At 37.6% G+C, this 23,235-nt stretch overlaps 1 protein-coding gene and 1 non-coding gene across 3 annotated transcripts in view; one reads left to right on the forward strand and one right to left on the reverse strand.

Moving 5' to 3' along the window:
• DNAJC12 (DnaJ heat shock protein family (Hsp40) member C12) overlaps nucleotides 1-23,235 on the forward strand; it is a 79,428-nt gene continuing 56,193 nt past the window's right edge. Inside the window, exons 1-5 of one of the 2 annotated variants that reach the window (XR_010622783.1) lie at nucleotides 1-202; nucleotides 2,805-2,883; nucleotides 4,557-4,696; nucleotides 5,506-5,704; nucleotides 7,607-8,264. Coding sequence is in view for 1 of the 2 variants with exons in the window: in XM_065746339.1 (XP_065602411.1) it covers nucleotides 125-202; nucleotides 2,805-2,883; nucleotides 4,557-4,696; nucleotides 5,506-5,704; nucleotides 7,607-7,692 (582 nt within the window). In the remaining variant the exon portion in view is untranslated. Of the gene's footprint in view, nucleotides 203-2,804; nucleotides 2,884-4,556; nucleotides 4,697-5,505; nucleotides 5,705-7,606; nucleotides 8,887-23,235 lie in introns of those variants that run through there. The other variant, XM_065746339.1, reaches the window with a different exon arrangement.
• Nucleotides 13,340-13,421, reverse strand: TRNAS-UGA (transfer RNA serine (anticodon UGA)). The gene has a single exon. It is a non-coding gene; the product is annotated as a tRNA-Ser (tRNA).

The following is a 23,235-nucleotide window of genomic DNA, read 5'->3' on the forward strand; positions in this document are numbered from 1 at the left end:
CAGACCTGTGTGGAAATCGCCCGTTTCCCTGGGCTACTTTTAAACCTATTTCTGTGCTGTGTATTGATATTATATTTTAAACCTGCTGTGCCTCAGCTTGGAGAAGCCCACTGGACTAGCTGAGATGGATGCAATTTTGAACTGCAGAGCGGATGAGTTGGAAGATTACTACAACTTGCTAGGATGTGACGAGCTATCTACGGTAAGAGCCTTTTCCACCTCCAGGTTAATAACATTTTGAATGTTCTCGTGTGTCTGCAGTGGGGGGGATTTGAAGTTGTTAATCTGTAAAGGTAGAGCTATTTGAAATGCACTGGAAGCCTTCTTTCTTGCCACTTTTATATTTCCAGAACTCCCTTTGCAAAGCTCGCTTTTCAGATCCATGTGTCTATGTTCAGATCTTAGAATGAGGCTCATATTGAAAATGTCTTATGAAATAGGATTGTATTACAGATATAAGTGAACTTATGGCTTATTAAATAGCTTAGTTCAACATCTGATATGGTTTTAAGTTGTGAGCCAACTGCATAAATTTGACAACGTGCAAATAACATATTGGAATACATTTATAGTTTCAGAAGATGAAAGAGCTATCTATATGCAGCCAACTGAAAGTTCAGAGCTGTCGGTGACTGACAGTGCTATTGAGTTTCTCAAGTATACAGCTATCTTATGCCTTTTCCATTTTTAAAACCTGCATTCATTGTTGGGAAGAAAAACAAACAGAGGATCTTTCTCATTCATCATATTGATGATTTTTTAAATGATAATTTTAACGCCTTGTGACCAGTTTTAGAATGTTTTTGTTGTTGTTGGCAGATGCATGAGAGCTATGTGAGCAGTTGTACAATTTGTACTTAAACAAATACTCTTCTTCCTTAAGATGTCTATGTAATGTTTTTGGATAGTTTGATTTAGTCATATGCTGCTATTTTTTTTTAATCAAGCTGCTGGAATTAAGCTCCAAGATTTTCGAAAGGGAGTTTTTATTACTCTGCTGTAATGAATGGTAAATTCATTACATAAAAAGCTATATTTTGCTCAGCAAATTTAATCAGATGCTTTCATTTGTCGCAGCGATCAAATGCTGGTAAAATTTGTGTCACGGAAAGCCAATCAGTAACCCCATTAGGTCTGTTGCAGAAGGTAATCTAAAGCTTTCCCCGAGCCAACTTCTGATGCGACATCCCAGCAGAGGGCAGTGTTAAAGTTCATATCTAGACTCGTTTTGCAGATGCTATTTCTCATCTCCTAGCTCACATGAATAACTTACAGGCTTATTAATTAACGGTTACTTTATGCAGATGTGATAATGATTTTTCACATTGCTTCAAAATGAAATTCAAAAGGTGGAACAACTACCAACTGGTCCTGAAAAATAATCTGTCAAGTACTATTTCTTGAGGGAAGCAGCAGATGTTACAGCATTATTTTTGATGTGGGGGCATGAGCTAACAAGTTGCCTGAAGGCTATGGTTCCTACTCTCAGGACGACGTGCATGAGTACTACTATCATTGAAAGGAATTTGAAGCATTGCAGATATTTTGCAATCAGACCGATTTCCATATGCATCAAGTATTTGTAGCACTACGGGTTTCAGTGCACTCTTCTTTAGGCTCATACAGAGGCATATTTACTCTTGCACATTCGTGGCTGTGGTATTTCCGTGCCCTGTGCATGTCTGACCTGGTTAAATTTAAACACAAATAGTCTCAACTATTTCGACAGCATTTCTCTACATTCAAGAAAAAAAGAAAGTTCATTCTTGGCTTCTTGCAGAATCGAGCTCATAGACACCGTGTTCCTCTTCATACTGGAGAGGTTGAGGTGATATTTATTCTATGCCCTTCATCCAAGAACAGTGTTATTCCAGTAGGTATAGGATAATTTTTCTGCTAAAACGTATCATTGATTTTTTTTAATGTAAATTGAATGTATTTTTGTATAAACTTCATATCAACTTTTCCTAGCATATGACCACAAAATTTGGCCAGCTAGTTAAGTGGAATGTAATTTTGTTTGATGTTGAGGATGTTGGATGTAACTTCATTTAACTTCTATATGGACATTCGAGTTTGAAGGATGAGGAAATTTTGTCAACAGCTTTTTTAGCACAGAAGAAATAATAGCTAACTGATATCTAAGCTTGAGATATAGAATTATAGGAAGAAACAAGATACTATGAAAATCGAAGCCTAACCCCAGCTACTGTGGTTTTCTGTGCTTTGTTAGCTGTTAAACTCTTTGCTTTTCCAGAAATTATAATACCTTATGGCACTATAAGATGAGGGAAATTGTCATGAATTTAAAGCAATACATGATAATCCATGTGGTTCTGGCTAAGTTTCCTATACAGAGGATGTGGAGAAAGTCACCCAAATCCGTATGGTGATCTTCATCAGCACAGAAGGTTGTTGCTCCCTTCAGTGAGGCTTTGTGAAGAGCTAGATGTGATTAAACAAAGTGAAGAGCAGCCGAAGGGTATGTTTGCCTATGTGGTCAAACACGAAGAGAGATTGTGCACATATGATCTTCATGTGTTTTTCTTAAAGCCAACCCACCATATTGGATGACCAAGTTTCACACACACACAAAAATAAGGATGAGTGCAAGGATAATGAAATTATTATCACTGACACATGGTGGTTGTTGTCTGTTTTGCCTGTACTAGAAGTCTGTGAATTGGATAGGAAAAAAAATTCATTGTTTGTTGTTCCTCCCAGCCCCTTTCAAAGAGCAGATTTGAAAATCTTTTTTTTTGTGTGTGTGTGTTAACTCACTTCATATCTGATACTCTGTTTAGGTTGAACAAATTCTTGCAGAGTTTAAGATTAAAGCCCTTGAATGTCATCCTGACAAACACCCTGGAAACCCCAAAGCAGGTATGTGTTTTTCTTTGTTTAAAAATAATCGGTTTCTAATATCTAAAGTGTCATTAAATTCAACCTTAAAACTTTATTAAATATTCTTTCGCCCAATACATTTTAATTGCTGTGTGTATTGAGCATATTGTCTTTAAATAGCAGGCTTCTGTTCCAACATACGCACTCTCGTGGGTGGGTGGTGAGGAGGAAGTTACTTGTTTTTATTTCTAGGATTTCTTTCTTTGTTTCTTTCTTAATTTCCTTCTTTCTTTAATAACTTATTCCTATGGTAGGAATCTAAAAATTGTTTATGGTATGTAGCCCTTTCTAGGCCTATGAAGTTGGATTGCTTCCAAGCCCAGTGGCATTCAAATGTCACACTTACGTCAACTAGTTAATTTGTGTCCATGAACAAGGATCATATTAAATGTACTTGAGTTTCTTTTAGTGTAATTTAATTATTGGAAATGAAGAGAAGCCAGCACCAAATGAGCAGCCATCTGTTTGCAGAACATCAGCTAACGTCTCAATTAAGCACACAGTTCATCATATCCGAGCCATACCTGTGACATCTAAGGAGCACCTAAGTTATTTGGAGACAGTCTTACCCTTTTATAACCAAAAGACAGCTCTAATCAATGCTCATCTTTGTCCGATTAGTTTATTTTCTTGCAACTGTTCTGGTCACGGAGCTCTCAGCCAGCTTGCTTTTCCCTCTTGTGCCCCTCCTGTATCTGTGAGCTGGCAAGGGGAGGTTGAAAGGAAGAATGTAGGATGTCTCACTTTGGTATTCTCTGACAAAGGAACCCCTTGAAATCTGGAGTTTGAGAGACCACAGTTAACAATAACCTCATTGCTATTATTTGATTGACTCAGTTACACAAATGCAAACGGAATCATAACAGACTTTGTCTGCAGTGAATTCTGGCTCACGCGGCTGGGAAACAACAAACTGTTCCATGGTCATAGCCCCACAGCTCCCTCTAAAGTCATTGAGGCTTAGTAACTCAAGGGAGGCCAAGTGCCAAATGTCAGAGAGGTTTTATCAAGAAGAAATAATTTATGCCCCCTTTACCCAGACATGCTGCATTTACTTGAAATGTCGCAATGCTGGCGAGAGTTTATGCTTTTATATTTCATCAGCTTTACCAAGCTCAGTAAAGTGTAATTGAAGTAACTTTCTGATTGCTGAGAACTAGTGACACTGGAAGAAGGAAACATCACAGAACTGCCTCCCCAACGTGTTGTCTGTTGTTTGTTTTAAGGTTATCAATTTTGATTGGGCTTAGTATGTTTCAAAAGAAATCTAATTTGTAAACTCGAATAAATGAATAGTAATAGTAGATTACTGTAACACAGGTGGCTCTTAGATAAATCTAAATCTTTATAACCTTTCTACAAATAGTAATGTGCAGCTGCATCCTTAGTAACCATTTAATGAAAAATTACCCTGTAGGGAAAAGTAAGAGCTCTCATTTGTGCAGTCAGGTATCCAAGATAACGTTTTAGCATATGTGGAAAAGCTGCCTAATTAAATGCACGAGTTAGTTAATTTGCACTATATTTAGATTCCTCTATGTGCTTGTCAGTTCTGCTTGTCAATTTAGCTTGCACTGCTGGCAGATCTGAATTCATTTTATTGGAAACAAGCATTGGCTTTAGCATCTTTTTGTTTTGTTTTGTTTTTGGAGTGGAGAATTTCCAGAAGCTGCAGCAAGCTAAGGAGGTTCTTATTAATGAAGAGAGTCGAGCCCGCTACGATTACTGGAGAAGAAGCAAAATCACCATTCCTTTCCAGCAGTGGGAGGCCCTGAGCAGCTCGGTGAAAACGGTTGGTGGTGTCTAAGTCTGAGCACTGGGAGAAAGGGTAGGGCTGACCCAGGAGAAATGCTGCAGTGGGTGAGGGTGAGCTGCCGCAGCCCTCCAGCGGTGGGTTTTATAAGTTCATAAGTTCATAAGGTTGGAAAGGACCTATAAGATCATCTAGTCCAACCATCCTCCTATCACTATTTAGGAATGGTGCAGAATGATTTCTGAGGAAACTCGAGGTAACGTTGGAGGGCTAGACAAGACCACCCATAGTCGGGTTTTAGGTGGTTAGTTTTACAGAAAATTCTTCAATTGCCACTTTCATGTGTATTATCTACACATTAAAGCTTGGAAATAGATGCTCTGAGGATTGATTTCCATGCTGATTCTGCTTACTGTTCACGTTTGAGAGCCTCTTTAGCTGAACCACCACCATGCCTGAGTTTAAATGTATGATGGAAGTATCCCACCAAGCATAGTTCAGTTCTAAAAAGGAGTCACGCTGCAGAGTTCGATAATAAAAGCTTTCAAAATTGTCTCACTTTCAAAAGGGACACTGAAGTCAAAGTCAGCTTTGAAAAATTGAAGCAGAAGTCACTCCAGCCCTTAGAAAGCATCTCAAGTCATCTGGCATACATCTAGGTTTTGTTCTTTGTCCTCACCTGACACAAACTGTCCTCTCAAATGCTATTTGCAGTATGTTACTGAGTTTCCTTACCCTGTTCACCTGCAAGCTTCTCTAGTATGTACCTTATTTAACTATTCATTACAATATAGGAAAGAAAAATTCTTTTATTTGGTCTATCACTTTTATTTTTTGCATTTCTGTAGTCAATGCACTGGGCTATCCAAAATAAGAAGGATCAAATGCTGGAAGCTCCTGACTTGAACAATAGCAACAGCTTAACTAATGAGATTTGCACCCAGAAAACTGAAAACAATGAAGATGGATTGTCAGATGGGAGCAGGGAGCAAGATGTTGCAATTCCTGATGTAAAACCCCAGTCTTCAAAGAATCCAGACTCCCCAAGTAAGTAAAACCCGCAGTTACAGAAGGTTGCAGGATGCAGGACTGTCCTGAAACTGAGGCTTCTTGTCACGAGGAGTTCTTCTCCAGAATAACACATCTGGTAGCTTTTTAATGTAGAATTAGAATGGGATTTTGTTTTATCTTTTAGGGCTTTTGTTGTTGTTGTTTTTGAAGCTTTCAGGGCCTTCTCCTTCCCTGCCCCTAGTTTCTTCGCCTGCTAGCTAGTAAAACCAGTGTTAGTTATTCATAAATCAGAAATGGAAAACTCACTTTTCCTGCTAGATCAAAGTGTGTAAAAATAATAAATTATTTTCAATGATTAACAACAATCCAAAACTTTAAAACATTACATAAAACAATTAGGTTCCTTTTTTTTGTTTGTTTTTACTGTAAATCCAGTATTCAGTACTTAAGCACAGTTTGCATCTGATGAGCTTATGAGGATTGAAAATTGAGGTTTGAAGGTTTCTTTTGTATTTTTTTTAATAGTCCACACCCCAGGAAAAACTGTGTATTTCCAAAACTGTCATCTGTCCAATTAGTATTTCCTGTCTACTTTTAGGTTATTGTATCGGAACCAGATGTAACTTACCACAGAGGCCACCCTCTGTTCTGTTTCATACTTTAGAAGTTTCACAATGTTAGATATGTATTGTCAGAGAAATATTCTATAACAAAGTACTGTCATTTCTTCCCAGCTTGATTGAACAGGGAATTAAAATAAACTGTGAGGAAACAAAAGTTAGTTTCATCAAAGTATTTGCAGAATGCAGAAGATAATGCTCTACGAACAAATGTTGGTGAGACAGAACTAAAAATGTTGTTTTAAAAAATAACTTATTATACTATTTGTTATTTTAGGTAATTAAATTGGCTTTGAAGGCTTAAAAGGAATTAAATTTCAAAGTAAACAAAATGTCACCTTGTTCCTTGTGATAGTAAGCATTCTTTGAAAGCATCTTCTTTCTTATAATTTTTGAAGTTTTAATATGTTTTCCACAGATTTGAAGGTGGAAAAAATCAAACCCAGGAAATGTCTACTTAATGAATCCAGCAGGCACACATTTATGTTAATATAGGTGAACATCAGAATGTATTTATTTTTCTGAGCCTATATGCATAAATGTGTTCATACCTGATGTTAGAATGTTGATAGCCTTCTTTGCTTTCATCCAGGAAAATCTGTAATATTGGATGCTCATTTTAAATGGAGATAGATTTGGTTTCTGTCTGCTAGTGCATGAGAGTTGCAAACTACAGCTCAACATGTACATTTCAACCTGGATAAAATAACTGAACAGTGAATCTAGTGATAGGTTTCAGATTCCTGAAAGATCACATTTTAGTATTCACAGCTAATAGGTCATAAAAATATAATTCTGGGCCTGAAAAAAACATGTAGATAAGGGTCTGAAAAACTCCTCAACTCCACTGTGTGTTGAATGAATCATTACACCTTCCCTTCATGCTGCTGCCTTTCACATACTTTGAGACTAATCCTGTCACCTTTTCTGTCTAGATTAAGCAAGTGCTTTTTGTTTTTTATTTCATTCTAAATTCATAAGGTTGGAGAAGACCTACAAGATCATCCAGTCCAACCATCCATTCAGTTTTCGAGTTCTCGTAATTCTTACCGTTCTCCGTTGGACTCTTTCCAGCTGATATATATCTTGAAGTTTGGTGTTTGCTTGAGTTCTTGTTCAAATGGTGTCAAGAATGCAGAGGTTGTCCCTGCTAGTCAAGAGCACTTGAAGTTGACCAATTTTTGACTTGCTTTTTGGGGGAAGATTAAATGTTATTATTTCAAGCAACTTAGTTGGTAATAATACTTAGTTTGTAATAAATAACTTATTTACCTTTCTCTCTCTTTCCTCCCCCTCCCCCCTTCCCCGTGATTTTCAGAGGCAAACTACTGGCACTTACGTTTCCGCTGGTCAGGGGATGCCCCGTCAGACCTTCTGAGGAAATTCAGAAACTATGAGATCTAAAATGCAAAATACACAGATGAGTGAGGTCATCTATTCAGTAATTCAGTTTTTTTTTTTTTTTGCTACAGCAGTTTTAAGTTATTTGTGTCTTGTAGTCATTCATTGCGATTTGAAAGTTGTTTGAATAAATGTTGTCTTAAGACTGATCTGTTAACACATTCTATGAGCATTCCAGGTCTGGTTTAATAAGAAGGTTCAGTAAGCAAAGCCCTTTTCAGTATTGAAATAGAATGATTTGGTGTAGTTATCTAATTTCTTCTGTTTCTAAATATTCTGAAGTAAGTGATATTGTTTTTGGTTCTGTGATAGGAATGTATTCTCAGCAGAACCAAAAGTCAATGCTGGATTCCAGGTTACTACACTATTAAATAACAATCTTCCGAAAGCTATATGACAATGAACTTAAAACTGTGCTTACTTCTCAACTATGTACTTTGGTTCTCTACTGCGTTGTACTGACTGCAGTTATTTGTAATGCATGCATTCACAATACTTTTACAAGCTTAACTTGTAGGACAGTAATAATTTTACGATATAAACAAAGTACCTTATTATTATCTAGAAAGGTAATCGTGATGGATCAGACACTCTCAAAAATCGCTTGCATTCCATCTTGAGAAGTAAGCTTTTTGCACCAGCTATTTATTAAAACAAGTAGAAGGCAATTCCTTCACTTCACTGGACAGAAACTCTTCTTGTTAAGATTTGTTGGTGGAAATCTGATACCTTTTGTATGTATGCCAGCATCGTCCTAGCTTAATAGTTACTTTCCTCCCTTCTGTGGCCCCACAGACAGCAGACAAAATCCTGATATGACCCTAAGTATGAAGAATCAGGCCAGCCAGCACTGATGTGTTTAAAAACTTACATGAAACGGTTTTGAAATGTTGAATGACTTCTCAAATCCTGTGTTGCGTGTATTTGCATTTGCTTCCTTCTTTGTAATCCTGACTAATACATCTGCTTATTGACATTGTATTTTTGTGTGGACAAATAATTCTGATGGCAACAAATAAAACTACATACATAGAGAAAGAATTGGTTCTTTTCATTTCAAAAATAATAATAATGCCTTACTTCCCACAGAGATTCCTCTTGAATTTCTCGTTACTTGTCCCATCAGCAGGGAAACGCTTAAGGGATCCAGTTATGAATCCTGGGAATCTCTGAGGAAAGTCTAATCTAACAACTGCGGTCTTTTCTCAACATGGAGACAGTAGTATGGCATCCATTCTTCCTGAAGCAGCACACTTGGCCTTGTTGTGCCTGTGGTATGATGTGCTGACTGTCCTGGCTGTGCTTCTTTTCAGTGTTTACTTGCTACAAGCTGTAACATAAATACCTGCCACTGCAATGCAGATCATGTGTACATCTGATGGGCTTCATTTATATTGTTATTCTGATGTCAGTTTTCTTTACAGGAGCAGATTCTGGTGATAGCTCCAGGAGTGTTTGTACCAATCTGTTAATAAAAGCTCAATGTAATGCTGTTCTGCTGTTACAGAGACACTGATCCTAGTTTGATGACATCAGTAGTGACAGCGATTTTTCAATGCATCATCCTGCTTATACAAAATCTGTTCTTTATTCTGTGCTCTTTTCCCTTGTGTATTTTGCAGCTGATAACATTATGCAGATGGCAGTAATAATTCTCCATAATATCTGCTAAATGTTATTACATATTTACTTATTTCTTGAGCAGATATCTTTCTATAAAGAGATTTTCCTTCCATTTTATCATGGAAGGACTGTAAGTAACGTGAAACAAGACAACAAAAGAATCTCTTGTCCATATGAAGGATACAAAATATTGTTTTTCCCCTCTTAATTCTGAAAATGTTGGAAATGCAGCTAGCTGGCCTACTTAGGATCAGTCTTCCCTCCCCGTTTCACTTGCTCTTAAAAGTGGGTGCTTTGGTGCATGATTTAGCACCTGACCGGGTGGTTTTCTTTCACATGTGAGCATATAGGAGGTGTGTGAACAATAAAACTGTTTCTTGTGTCGTTCAAATGGATCTGTTTTGCCAAAACACCTTTGGATATTTGTTATAGATGAATAGTTGCAGATATTGGGAAGACTTTGAGCCCCACATTTTGCCACATACCTGCTAGAGTTCAATGATCTTATTTATATTTACCCTATTGCAGAACTCAGATTACCAGTGATGCTCCAGTGTGCTAATACAGACATATCTTGTGTGTATATATATATGTGTGTGTGTGTATATATATATATGAATGGTTGCAATTCTTTTGTGTTTCAAATAGAATTGAGTTAACTTGCTCCTATGTAGCAGAAATGCTAAGTCAGGGCTTGAAGCAGTGATTGTGCACCTGGTGGGCAGGCAGGGCCAACCCAGGGGAGCTCAGGTGCAAGCAATGTACTTGAGTGATGAGGGTTGGAGTCAGGATCTACCCCTTTCCAGACCTCATTTAAGGGTTGGCAGGGGAGGAAGGGGTTTCTTGCTGAGATTCCTGCATACCTGAGGCCTTCTATAGGTAAGCAGATTCTCTCCTTTGTTTCTGTGCACGTGGCTGCTGCATTTGAGCAAGTCTTCTCTTGCTGTAGCGGTGGCTGTTGGTGCTCTGCTGTTACTGTTGCACTTTCCATCGTATTACATCTAGCAAGCCTGGTAGTACTGGAAAGCAGGAGTAATCAGCTTGTTTTAATTCTGGAGCAGTAGTAGTGGGACCTGACCTGTTGGCCAGCAAGAGTAGTTAATTGGAATGCCTGGGCACCCTCCATCCTCCTCGTTATAAGAAGAAAAACAATGAGCATCTGCCAAATTACTCAGTATTTGATGAGTTGGGACCTTATCCACCCCTTCTCAAGCAGAAGCCATTTGTTTTTTTTTCCAAATGTACGTAATTAATTTTTGAGGCCTGGTGCTAGTAGAGTGAAAAGATACGGTAACCTACGTGAGTTGCTTGTGATGATGTAGTGCCTTGGCCTGCTGCGTTGGTAAGCACGTAGCATACTTAGCTAAGACTTGTGCTTAGCCATAAATTGCTGGAGGGGATGTATGCTGTGTTACTTGAGCTTTGAAAAGATGTGATTGTAACAGCCAGGTGTATGAGATTTTTTTAGTAGTCAAAAGGAGAATTTAACCTTCATTGCTAAATGGGGCAGCTGTGAAAGGCCAGTAACACCACAGCTGGTGTACGATGATTAGGGACTGTATGGCACTGGGGAGAGGGCAGCCACCTGTGAGGGTTGGGGGGTAGGGTCCTGTTTTCATGTTTAGCTCTTCTTATGAGTTTTTTTTACATAGATAACAGAGTCCTGAACCTTCTGGGTATCTGGAGAATCCAAGTCCTTCACGAGCTTCTTGTTTTGCTAAGTGTTTTGCCAATGTTTCCCAAGCAGTAAATGTAAGAATTAAAATGTTGTGGATGAGTACAAATAGTACAGGACTTAAAAACTTCAGGCTGAGTAAAGCTGAGTGATAGGTAAGGTCATTTTCTGAATGCTTGTTTTATTCTTCTGAAAAGACAGGAAAAAAATACCTCTTATAAGTTATATAATAGAAATATCCTGATGATTAAAACAGATACCAACTACCTTTAATTTCCTGAGCGAGAGCATTGCTGCCATACACTTTAATATCCTGAAATAAGAAGCAAGACCGCTGGGAAGGTAAGCAGCAAGGCTGATGAAATTACACAGCAAAAGATAAAGCAACTCAGTAAGCTATCGACTTCTGTCCCTGTCAGATGAGTGATACTTATCAGTTTGTGCTGGGTATTATATTGCAGTTCAGTGTATGTACTTGTCCTGCAGCTATGAGTCACCAAGCATCCACTTTGATGTGTGCACTGTGTATGTTTGCTCTTTTACCTTTGCTATCCTTGTTTCTTCCTTTCACATAATGAAAATAAGGCTCTTATGGTCTTGTCTGTTTGTCCCAGCTTTGAAAGGATTGTGTCTGAGTAATTACAGTGCTGCACAACGTGGAGACTGAGAAGCTTTGTGAGTCTTAGGTCTCTGGTGTGTATCTCAACATGTCACAGGCTGTGGGAGTTGCAGGAAGCTTCCTGCCCCTATAGCATCTTCTCAGTGGTTTGTTCTAGCCACCTTCTTTTGGTGAGGCAGTGAATGAGAGGGGTTACTTACAAGGTTAGTACAAGATTTGCTGTGAATGTTCAGAAGATTCCAGGATGGTTAGCTCATGATGAAAAAAGGTTTTAGGCGTTCTTCTGCTAGGTGTACCCTGAGCCAGGTTTGGGGCAGAGTGTTGTGCAGGGATGTAGATATTGTGGAGCAGTATTTTGCTACACCAATGTGTTGCTTTTTAGGTCTGGACTCAAGCATCGGATCCATTACTTCTTTTTCTCACTCTTATGGTTGAGTTTTAAAAGGAGAGACCTTGAACCCAGGACTCTGGTGCTCTTGATGTTCATATAGCCTTAGGAGTGTGTTTGGCAGTCCTTAATTTTTTTCTTCTGTAATTACTAAAAACAACCACACCCTTACAAAAAATAACTGCAATTAAAACCATATGGCTCTCCCCCTACAGTGTCTTAATGGGAATATTTCCATAAATCTTGGTGAAGAGTGTGGGTGGGAAATAATTTGGGTGTTTGCTAATTTTTTCAACTGCAAGATTTAGGGAAAATCAGTTTCCAGTAAGAGATTTGCACTGCTTTTCTGACACACTGACTTCTTCTTTTGCAATTGAGAATATAAGATAACCCTACGTTTGGGATCTAACATTTCCATCACTAGCAAGGTTCCAGTGGAATGACATTGAAGATGAGATATTTCTGGTAACTAATTATTGGGTTGGTGCATTGTCTTTAGACCTATAAAACAGTAAGATGTATTTTGGAACTTAGTAGTCAGTAAAAAACACCTGGGAAAAAATTTCAGTGCTGCAGTGGAGAAGAAAAAGCCCCCCAGTGTGTTTTATGTTTTGACTCCTTTAAAGCTTTTTATTAATTTGCAATGCTACCCGAAGCATTATTACACAAAATAGAGCTTCTCGCATCTGTTCCAGATTAGTAGGATGTGTGGGATCTTCATGTTAAAAAACACCACCAAAAGAGAGTTTGCATTCTTGAAAGATTAAAAAAAATCAGCTCTTCTAAATGAAAAGGAAGTTGGTTTTATTTCATCTTTAATTATTTGAAACTCATACACTCTTAAAATTGTATGTGGGTATGAGCAGTAGGCTATAAATGAGATGGCATAGGCTCCCTTTGATGGAGATACGGGAGCAATCAGCCCAGCTTCCTTCGTGAAAGAGAAAGTGTGATGAAGAAAGTAGTCAGGATAGAGAGGCTCTAGCCAACAGTGATCTGACTTATTTTTGTCAGCTGTAGGACGTGGTGGAGGAGAGCACCCCCAGCTCTGCACTGGGGCAGAGTCTCTTTCTGGCCCTGGAGGACTAAGGTGGGGAGCTCAGCACCGGAGCTCAGCGTGCTCTCCTCCTACCCCAGCCGACCGATGTTTTAGTTCTCATGTTGGAAATTTGCCTTGGGACACGTTGCTGTGTTTTTGTCGTTTGTTCTTTGACAAAAGCAAGAGAGCGGTCTGAAAGCACTACCTAACGAGCTGCGGTAGAGCAGACCAGCGTTCAGCAGCGAAAAGAGGCATGAGAAGCAAAAATAGCAGCCGAAGCAGGAAAGAAAAAAAGCCACCTGGGCCCGCAGCGAGCAGGGTTCGAACCTGCGCGGGGAGACCCCATTGGATTTCAAGTCCAACGCCTTAACCACTCGGCCATCGCTGCTCCACGGTGCACACCGCTAGGGCACGGATCCTTACCGAGCCTTCCTGCGGTGGCTCTCCCCGCCCTAAGCACCGCGGGCTGCCAATGGGAGCCGCCGCATCCCGGCACCCCGCCCCAAACGGGGCGGCACAGCTGTTTCTGTGGCGCTAAAGAGCTCCGTCATCTTCTTTTGCTTCGCCAGCAAATGCTCTTTATCAATTGCATTTAAGTTAATACAGTTAGAAAACTTGGATTCGTACCCTTATGTCATCAAAGCTGAGATTTGGTAATAGCTCTAGCCATTTCTGAGGACGCTGAAACATAGCAGCAATACCGTTCTGAAATTCTAAGTCAAAATGTCTTTGTTTTTGTATTGTACGTTATTATATTGAAAAAGTATTTTCCTTTAAACCTTTCTCTTACCTGAAGTGCTAGAAAACACTTCTTTAGATGAGTTCTTGACAGCTAATACATTTTACAATGACTGCAAGCTGAAAAAAAATATGGAAAGCATATATTACTTATTTGGAGAGATTTTTTGAGTTGTATATGGAAAACATAGAAGTAGTTAGTATTTTTGATCACTACTTTCTGTGGGCTTGATAGCAAGCAAAATCCATGTAAAATATGGAAATATGCTCAGTGTCCCTTGTGTTTGACAATTTGAAATGTTTAACTTTTACATTTTGAATTTAGGAACCTTTACTTCCAAGCAAAATTATACAAGAAACATTTTTTTTTTCCTTTAAATGTCTGTTGCAGATATTTGGTATTCACATAAATCTAAGACTTGAGTTAAACGTACAGTGTCAGTAAAAGATAAGGACAAGAGCTGGCAGACTGACGCAAATGACGCGCAGTGTTTGTGTTTAACCAGCCTCATTCAATTTGAACTTGAAAGCCACTTGCTCCAATTGAAACTTGAGTTAGAGCGACCTCTAGTGTTCGTTGTGCAAGCTGCAAGTAAAGCAGAAAGGATGAGTTGCGGATAGTTACACGTAAGGAGCAATCTTTGCGGGCAAACAGTGGTCAAATAGGAGGAAAAATGGTATTTGCAGAGTGCTATTTGAATTCTAGCACTTTGCTACAAAACTACTATGGCCGAAAGAGATCTCACAATCAAAAACAAACAAAGACAAAACAAACAAAAAACCCCTGAAGGTATTTCAAAGAATGCCTCCATCAACAATATCTGAAAAAGAATATATCAAATCCTTGAGGCACAAGTCTCAAGTAAAACCCTAAAGTTAATTCTCAAACTGTAAGAAACAGGCTGTTTGCTTGTTTCCCCAGGTGTGGGTACTTAGCATTCTTTATTAAATTATTTATTATCTATTGTACACAATCTTATTTTAAAGACATTGGAGTCCAAGATACTTGGCTAATTTGGCAATGTTAGAGGAGAGAGATGAAATGAAAACTGGTCTCAGCAGTTTGAGTGGGACTGTGTTTCCTCTGCTTTCAAGTGGGCACTTTGACTTCTGGATGCCTCAGCTGTCTCCTTGGGTCACCTACTGATGTTAGAAAGAGGGAGATCCTTGCCTTAGTAAGTAGTGAAGTTCATCTACTTTAGAATTGTGTGAGCAATTCTTGAGAGATGATTTCCAGTATCCACTGAGGCACTCTGAAAAAGGCTAGGTGACATAACTTCTATGCACGCTAAAGGTGGTGATAATTTTTATGATTAGGTAATTTCCTAATCAGGATTCAAGTATTTAACATTGCTTTATAAATGTATTGTTTTGTAATGTTAAAACCTTTGCACTTGTGGCATCTGTTTTTTAAATGGGTATAAAAATTACAGCCTTGAGGAAGTATTAAGTTATTAAGAAAATATTCATGAGTTAAAAATGCAATTTTAATATATTTACTTAGGAAACAGGCTGAACTAAATCTATAAGTACGACGTGGAATAAAAATTCAAAGTACTCAACTGTTTTTTTTAATAGACATCTTGAGTTTTAATGAAAATGCAACAGGTCAAAATTCGGGACAAGAGGTAATGGCCTCAAGTTGTGTCAGGGGAAGTTCAGGTTGGATATCATGAAAAACTTCTCCAGAATAGTGATCAGGGCATTGGAATGGGCTGCTCAGAGAGGTGGTTGAGTCACGGTCCGTGGAGACTTTCAAGAACCACATAGATGTGGTACTAAGGAACAAAGTTTAGTGGAAAAATTTGGCGGCAGATGGACAGTCAGACTAGATAATCTTAGAGGTCTTTTCCAACCTTAATGATTCTGTGGAAATGAATGTAGGGTAACAGATACAATTTCCCAATGGATAAGTGTATTTTGGAAAGAGAATTTTTCTCCTGAAGGAATCCTAAAATTATTACTACTTTAATCATTTGAAACTAGCAAGAACAGATGCAGTAGTTTCATGATTTATTCCTATTAAAAAGTACAGCTTAACAAATGCAATTATTTTATTAGAAACAATTATATGTCTGATGTCTGCAATGGAAAAATTAAATTAGATTCTGCCTGTTAAGAAACAGTTACAGCTATGTCAGTGGAACAGTTACCAAGTACTTATGTGCAACTTAAAATATTTGAGTAAGTTTTATATCTCTTGAGGAATACATGCAAATTAAGAAGTCCAACACAAATCACGTATTACAACAGATAGTAACTGGCAACACTAAAGTAGATCAAATTTCATGTTTTATTACTGAAGAAGCTAATGACTGACAATAACAAATAATGCTGCATACTTCTTTCCTCTTCTGTAAACTCATTCCTTCTATCAGCTCTGAAGATCACTTAACAAAGCTGAGTACCTAAACCTTACAATCAGGAGAGATAAATTACTTCAGACAATCCTTTTTAGGTACAATTTCTCATTCTCTGTGCCTAGGAATGGTTCTGGGGATCAGTTTCAGTTACAGAATCAAAAATTGTCTTCCTTCCTAGAGAAGCTATGAGATTGTATCACAGCCTGCCTTTAAAAGATCTCATTTCTTAAGCTTTAACAAATTGTCACTTCTTTGTGCTTTGTTGCTTGCCTTCACTTAGACCCTCTAGTGATATACAGAATGCAGTTTTAATGCTATACTTCTGTATTTAAAAAATGCTGTATTTGATGTATCCTGAGCTTAGGGAGCTCTTATGGCATCTCCAGTATCACTGAAAGACCTTTAGGGATCTTTTACTATATCCATCTATTATACATAAGGAATATATTCACTGTGTATGACTGAAGGATTAAATACATATTATTTCTGTTTTTTTATACATTAATCTTAAAATCACTGTACTGTAAATCTTAAATGTTTTATCACCTTTCTAAAGTTTTTTTTGCTGCTTGCAGTAAAGAAAATTAGACACAAATGCTTAATAAAATGAAAATCTATTTTTCATTACTTATAATTCTAACCACTGTAACAAATTAACTTTGCCTGTGAAACAGGTATAAATCTAGTATAATTTCTTCTGCATATTTTGTGAGAATTCTCCCCATTAATTAGTAGATAGAGTTGTCAGCTTTCAAGGAGTTTGCATGACATCACACTGCGATTTCTAGAGCAATATTCGTTCTTTCAAGACATGGGTACGTTTTCTACTTCTTTTCCTAGTTGAGGGCCACGTGCTGTGCTTTTCTTCATTATTTATCAGTTCAGCACTGTATAAGGTTATAAAGGTTATAAAGGAATCAGTGTTACTCTACTAATTTCTTTTTTTTGCCCTGGGTAGCTGTAGATCTTGTAAATATTGGAATTTGTTCTGGGACTGAACTGCAATGAACAGATACCAAGAACTGGAGGATTAAGGCAACTCAGTGATCTAGGTATGATATATAGAACTTTTCATCACTGAAGAAAATTTGTCAGTGATAAAACTGATTGCCATGCAATAACTGCTGGGCAGCTTCCATGGAATTCATTGGTACCATAAACTGGTTTGTTTAGTGAAGATTCATTGTCACATACATCATGAAATAGGAACAAAAACATTCATCCACCTCTGGAAATATTAGCAAACAGAATGTAGTTTTCTTTTCATTTTAGACTTCTTATTATATGTTCAGTAGCCTTTGTAGAAAGGTGCTAATAGTTCAATTTTCAATGGAAGATTGAGTTCACTGTTAAAATCATGTTCAGTGGCACAAGTTGAAAATCTTGTTGGTGACAATGCAGCTGAATGTTTATCTGCATTCATATCTTTAATCAAACAATCCTAGTAAATTTAGGCATGTGTGAAGTATGCTGCTGGCTCAGGGCCTTTTTCCTTAATGCATTTTTTCAGATTTATTTATACAAATAGCATATTCTATGCTTCTATTTGCAGCTGTTCTATAAATAAATAAATGCAATTACTTTTTATTTAAGTGGAAACCATTTAGGTGGATATGAAAACATCTCTAATATTAGTGGATACGTTTACAGGACCTGAGTATGCTAAATGTCAGATGAACGTGTTATTTATGTGCCAAAAAACCAATCATGATAGAACTATTAATTACACATGGCTTTCACAATACACCTACCACACTGTGCATGTGGATCAAGAGTAACGTATTTACCATTTATATAAAAGTAAAATATGCTTCTGTCTCTGATTCTATATTGCTTGACTTTTGTCCCAGTTCTCAGTACAGATCCTTAAGGATGTAAGGAGACCCTGATTTACTTCAGAGTCACTGCCTTTAGTATGATTCAAACCTTAAAATTCAAGATTGGTATTTGTAATGCCACCAGCCTGATAGATTTGTTTTTTTTCTATAAATGTATACCATCTGTTTAATAGCTGTAATGAAAAACTATGCTTTTGCTGAATTTTACAGGCTATTTTTCTCACTGTCAGTACATAAACAGAAGGATAGTGATATCAGGTAAAACTTGTATGTGTATCTAAGGCAATATCCTGTTTTGTTTTGTTTTGGTTTTTTTTGCTAGAACCTTCATGTTTCCAGATACTTCAGAAAGCAGTTTAAATGACCTCACAGTGAGCAATAAAGGAAAAAAAACCCTCATCAGAAAACCTCCCACCTGATCAGTGATAATTTTAAACCTGAAATATACATTTGTGTTTTAACACAAATTTTATCTGTAATATTGACAAGTTGCAATTATGCAGTACGTGTGACTGCTCTAATTCCTATTAAGCCTCAGTGATAGATCATAGCAATAAACTATTGTAGTTATTTACGCATGTGAAATCAAATACTTTGTGTACCTTGAGTCATTCCTGAAAGTAATAAAGCAAAATATCAGATAGAATGGATGCAACTTTGATAACCTGTTGAAGTCAGTTTACTATGAGTATTTTTTTGCACAATTGTCTCTTTCTTTCAAACCAAGCTTCTACCATATTTATTACCTAATGTTAAAAGACCTGCTGATTACACATCTACTGTTAGCGTTCTGTTTGTGCTGATATCTATGGAATACAAAATGAGAAGGTAGGGTTTAAAGTTTGATTTGTATAGGTCTGCATTCTTGGTGATTTCTATCTGTTGCTTTACTAGCAGAGAAACAGTGGCAACGTGCTTCTGTTGAATTGTCTGAGGACATCAAGATCTCTGTGAATGTTTTATTCTTTTTTTTTTTTTATCTTTGGTTACTATCAACTTTATAAACTGTTTCCTGCTCAAGAAAAATATTCCTGGTGAAAATTCCAGAAGGTGCTTTGAAGGATAAAATCTTAAAAATCTCTAGATACCCATTGTTTGTCTTCTCTGTGTGTGGATTTCCAGAAGAACTAGAATTGATTTAGGAACTGCAGGCACTGCCATTTCAGTTCTACAGCTCATAGGCATGTGGTTAATTTTGTCACGTAAGCTTCTATCCTGCTAGTTTTAGACTGCATGGCTTCACAGTTCTAGTGAGTACTGCCTTGTACACAGGCTGTTTTGTGACATGTTGTTGAAGAATTGTGTTTTAAAAGTGAGCTTTTTTTAAATTTTTTTCTTAGTTTGGAATAGTCTAAATTTTTTAATCAAATGTGGTGGTACACACAATGGTGGATCCAGGCATAAGACTCAGGTCCTGTGTCTGGGCAACTCATCCTGTCTCAGCCATTGTCCTGTTACACATTTTTTGATTTGGCTTCTGTAGGAACAAAGCCCGTGTCTGTGAGGTGTGTGAAACCCCGAGTCAGCACAGCTGCTCAGCTGGGTGATTGGGGATCGTGACTGGGATGCGCATGGACACCTCGTTTTGTGATTTGAGATTAGCTTTATTAAAGGTGCAGTGTGCTTCCCCAGAGATGCTAAGTCTAGCTCTCACAGAAGCTCTATTCCATTCTACAGCAGAATATGTACAGTTTAAAAGTTGCACTTGGCCTTGTGGACTGAAGAGAAAATAAATGACAACTGACAAAGTGTGCATGGCAGGAGCAATGCAGAAATGGTGACAGAACATTTGACTGAAATAAAACCCCACAGGTAGGCTCTGTTTCTCACAGCTACTTTTAGGAAAAGACTCTGTCAGGAAGATTTGCCAACAGGGAGATTTCATTTTCCACTCCCTGGCAGTGCAAAGTGGCTCACAGTGGCCCCATAGCTTTCTCAGCAGGCACTGTTAAACATGCTGCAAGCTGTTTATCACAGGGCTTTAAGTAAGGTGTATCTATTTGATAAAACAGCAATTCAGTGAGCACTGGGTGAGCTCTAAGACTGTCAGGGCAGAAGCTGAGTGGAGGAAGGGGATCTCACAGCCTCCAGTGCCTGTGGGGAAGGGGGGTGGGGGGGTGTTGGGGGTAATTGAATGGTAATTTTTAGTGCCGCCTTTGCCTGCCTTGCTGATCCACCTTCTTGAGAAATGTGTTCCTTTACTTCTGTCCCTTTTCTGGTGCATTTGTGCAAACACTCTTCTCAACTTTAGCAACAGCTGCTACCACAAAACTTGGAAGTACTTTCTGAGCCACATGTAACTAGGTGCTTATTTTTATTGGCTTGGTGCTGTTGAACTCTTGTAAAAAAAAAAAAAATTAAATAAAAATAAAAAAATCTTGTGATTCAGACTAAGTCTCTGAAGTTACCTGAGCTTACGAACTATGATGAACTGGAGAGGGAACTAGAGAGATAGAAGGGTTGAGGGTCTGCTTTTGTTTGTGTTTACTGATGGCTTTCCATTTTCTGTTGGGTTAAACATTTCAGTGTTGCTTAATGCACACATGACCAAATTTTGGCTTGATGAGGCTGCACTGAGCAAAGAGGAATTGCACTACATTTATCTAGGTTGTATATGTAGGTCTGAATGTAACGCATTCTACTTATTGCTGTGGAAACTACAGCAGTGAGTACAGTGAAGTTATTAGGTAGAGCAAATTCTCAGCTACAAAATGCTGTTCTTCAACGTAGTCACCACCATTAGCCGTGCAATTTCACCAGTGATGAGCAAGAGCCTGCATGCTGTGCTAGTCATAATTTGTACCAGTGGAGGTGACCTACTGTTGCCACAGATGTTCAGTGGCTATTGGTGCATGTCAGTGAGTGCTATTTTTTCCACATGCAGAAATTCAATGAGACACCTTTGTTTTATACGCACTTCCATGTCAGATGCAATTCTGTCTGACTGCTCCTCTGCTGCCATCTGTCGCACAGCAACAACATGTAATGGAGTGTTGGTGGGAAGGTTCCAACTCTACTGCCAACATCTGCTTTTTAATCATGTGCCAACGTAAAACAAGAGGCATTACTATCAGAGCAGTCCTCAAAGTGTATATTTAATGCATGTAAGTAACAAAACTTACTTTAATATTAAATATTTTATTAAAACAGATGAACAAAAATAGGAGGGCAAAGAATACATAAAACTATGGGGATATTTGACTTGCTTTTTTGTGAAACTAACACATCAGTCTGGTTCAGTGGAAGTAGCTGCCATTTTTAATGAATTCAAGGCATTTATCAGAGACTTTTGATGAAATTTTATGTTTCCTGTACTTCATCCTTGAAAATAGTTCTTCACACATGTATGTACTGCCAAAGCGATATAAACAAACTGATTGTGAAGTGATGTCTCTTAATAAGAGATGTCTACTTTCCAGACTTCTAGAAGACATGATCGCTTTTTCTTTAAGTTGAATATCTTGTTGCGACTCTATATGTTCAGTTTGAAAATTCATGGGTAGCTTATTTATGTCAACTGAAAATAGAATTGGAAATTTACCAAAAAATTGATGATTTTTTTCGTTAATCTTAAACCTTGTTCTCAAATTCCTTTATCAAAAAGGAAAGCAGGGCTGCATATTTTTCACTGTTCACAAAATTTGAGACTTGTGTCATTTCCAAGGCTTGTATGATAAATACCACATAGTATTTAAAATGGCAGTAGGTGTTTATTGTAGGCATTTGATTCCTATTCTACATCATCAAATACAAATGACAGGACAAAGAGCGTGAAATAAAATTGCTATTTTCTACATTGTAGTGTATCTATTAGAATCTGGAAAATCTTTCACCAATTTACTTCTGAACAGAAGCACTGATGTCATTAGAAAGATCTAATGAATTTTAAAAATGGAGTAGTGAACATCTAAATAAATTTCGTGTAGTAAGTTTAATGTAACATTACCAGGTGCATTTTCCCTTAGCAGATCATCCTCTAGAAAATTTTCCTTGGTTTCAGTATATAACTGATGATATAGCATGGGAAAATTTTTTCTGTAAGATATTTTATATACAGTATAACCTTTTACATGACTTTCAGATCTTCTATGAAGCTTTTTGAGCAAAAAGTGTGACTGAAGTCCATCAGCCATTGCGTGTCTGGGCCAAAATTGGGAAGATATTTTGTTTCTTCCGACTGTCTCTCTTCTTAATGTCTCTCCAAATTTGCTTTTTCTTTATCTGTGATCAGTCAGAATATGTACTCATTCCCTTGGTCTCTCTATTTTCATCCAATTGAGCCTCTTCAGTGCTCTTTAGCTGGTGTCAGATAATCTCAGCCTTCAGGCTGCCTGTGCCCTTTTCACCTCTTCAACAACTAAAAATAGCCAAACATCTTTGGTTGAAATTTTCCAAAAAGAAAATTCAGCCTGGCACATAGACTCCATATATAGATTTTCAAAGTGCATGATATAAAACTGTCAAAATCTTAAGCAGCAGAATAGATGATGTCTAGTGGAACAAAGGGAAGTATTGAACAGTTTCTGCCCTTTAAGAATTTCCATATTTTTTTTAACGTGTACTATGTGTCAAAGTAATAATAACAACTTTGAGCACCACTTAGCAAAAATTCATTGAATAACTGAAATGGCTACCTCAGTGAAAAATACTATAAATGTGGGATTATTGATATCTGTTTGGTGGTGTAAAGGTAAATGAAGTTCGTTGTGTGTACTGGCTGCTCATGGACTATATGCATTGTGCAGAATCCAGTAGCTTCATAGCTTACAGGTTTTCCTGGTAATCTGGCTCGGTCTGGCTTTAAAAACTCTTTGGTCCTCATTTTTATTCTAAAATAGTGTATTAAATCCAAATACAAGTGTTTAGAAAAAAAATCTCACTGCCATCCTTCATGTGTATAGCATAACAATTAACTGCCTTCTGGTTCATGATGTGTTATAAACTGTGAAGTAACTAACTTTTATACAAGGGATTAAGAAACATTCAGCTGTGAACGCTTCTGACATTAAGCATCAAGCTGTAATTAATGTTCCAATTCTAACCTTGAAATAATTTTGAGACAAAATAGTGATGAAGGTTATATGACATCAGGCTGCTGAACACCATAATAGCTTACAGAATGTGTGAGGATGGGTCGCCTCTATCTCAGGAGTCACAGATCAGTGCAGAGTTCCCTATACAAAAATGGTATAAATTTTGTTGTCTAAGGATTAAAGAAATCAATTGGGCTTTGTGCAAAGGTGTCCAAGTTACAATTTTTTTT

This window comes from Cyrtonyx montezumae, unplaced genomic scaffold, assembly GCF_038088225.1.
Source record: "Cyrtonyx montezumae isolate F1298 unplaced genomic scaffold, pur_monq_1.0 scaffold_4, whole genome shotgun sequence".
In the NCBI taxonomy this organism is placed as follows: Eukaryota; Metazoa; Chordata; class Aves; order Galliformes; family Odontophoridae; genus Cyrtonyx; species Cyrtonyx montezumae.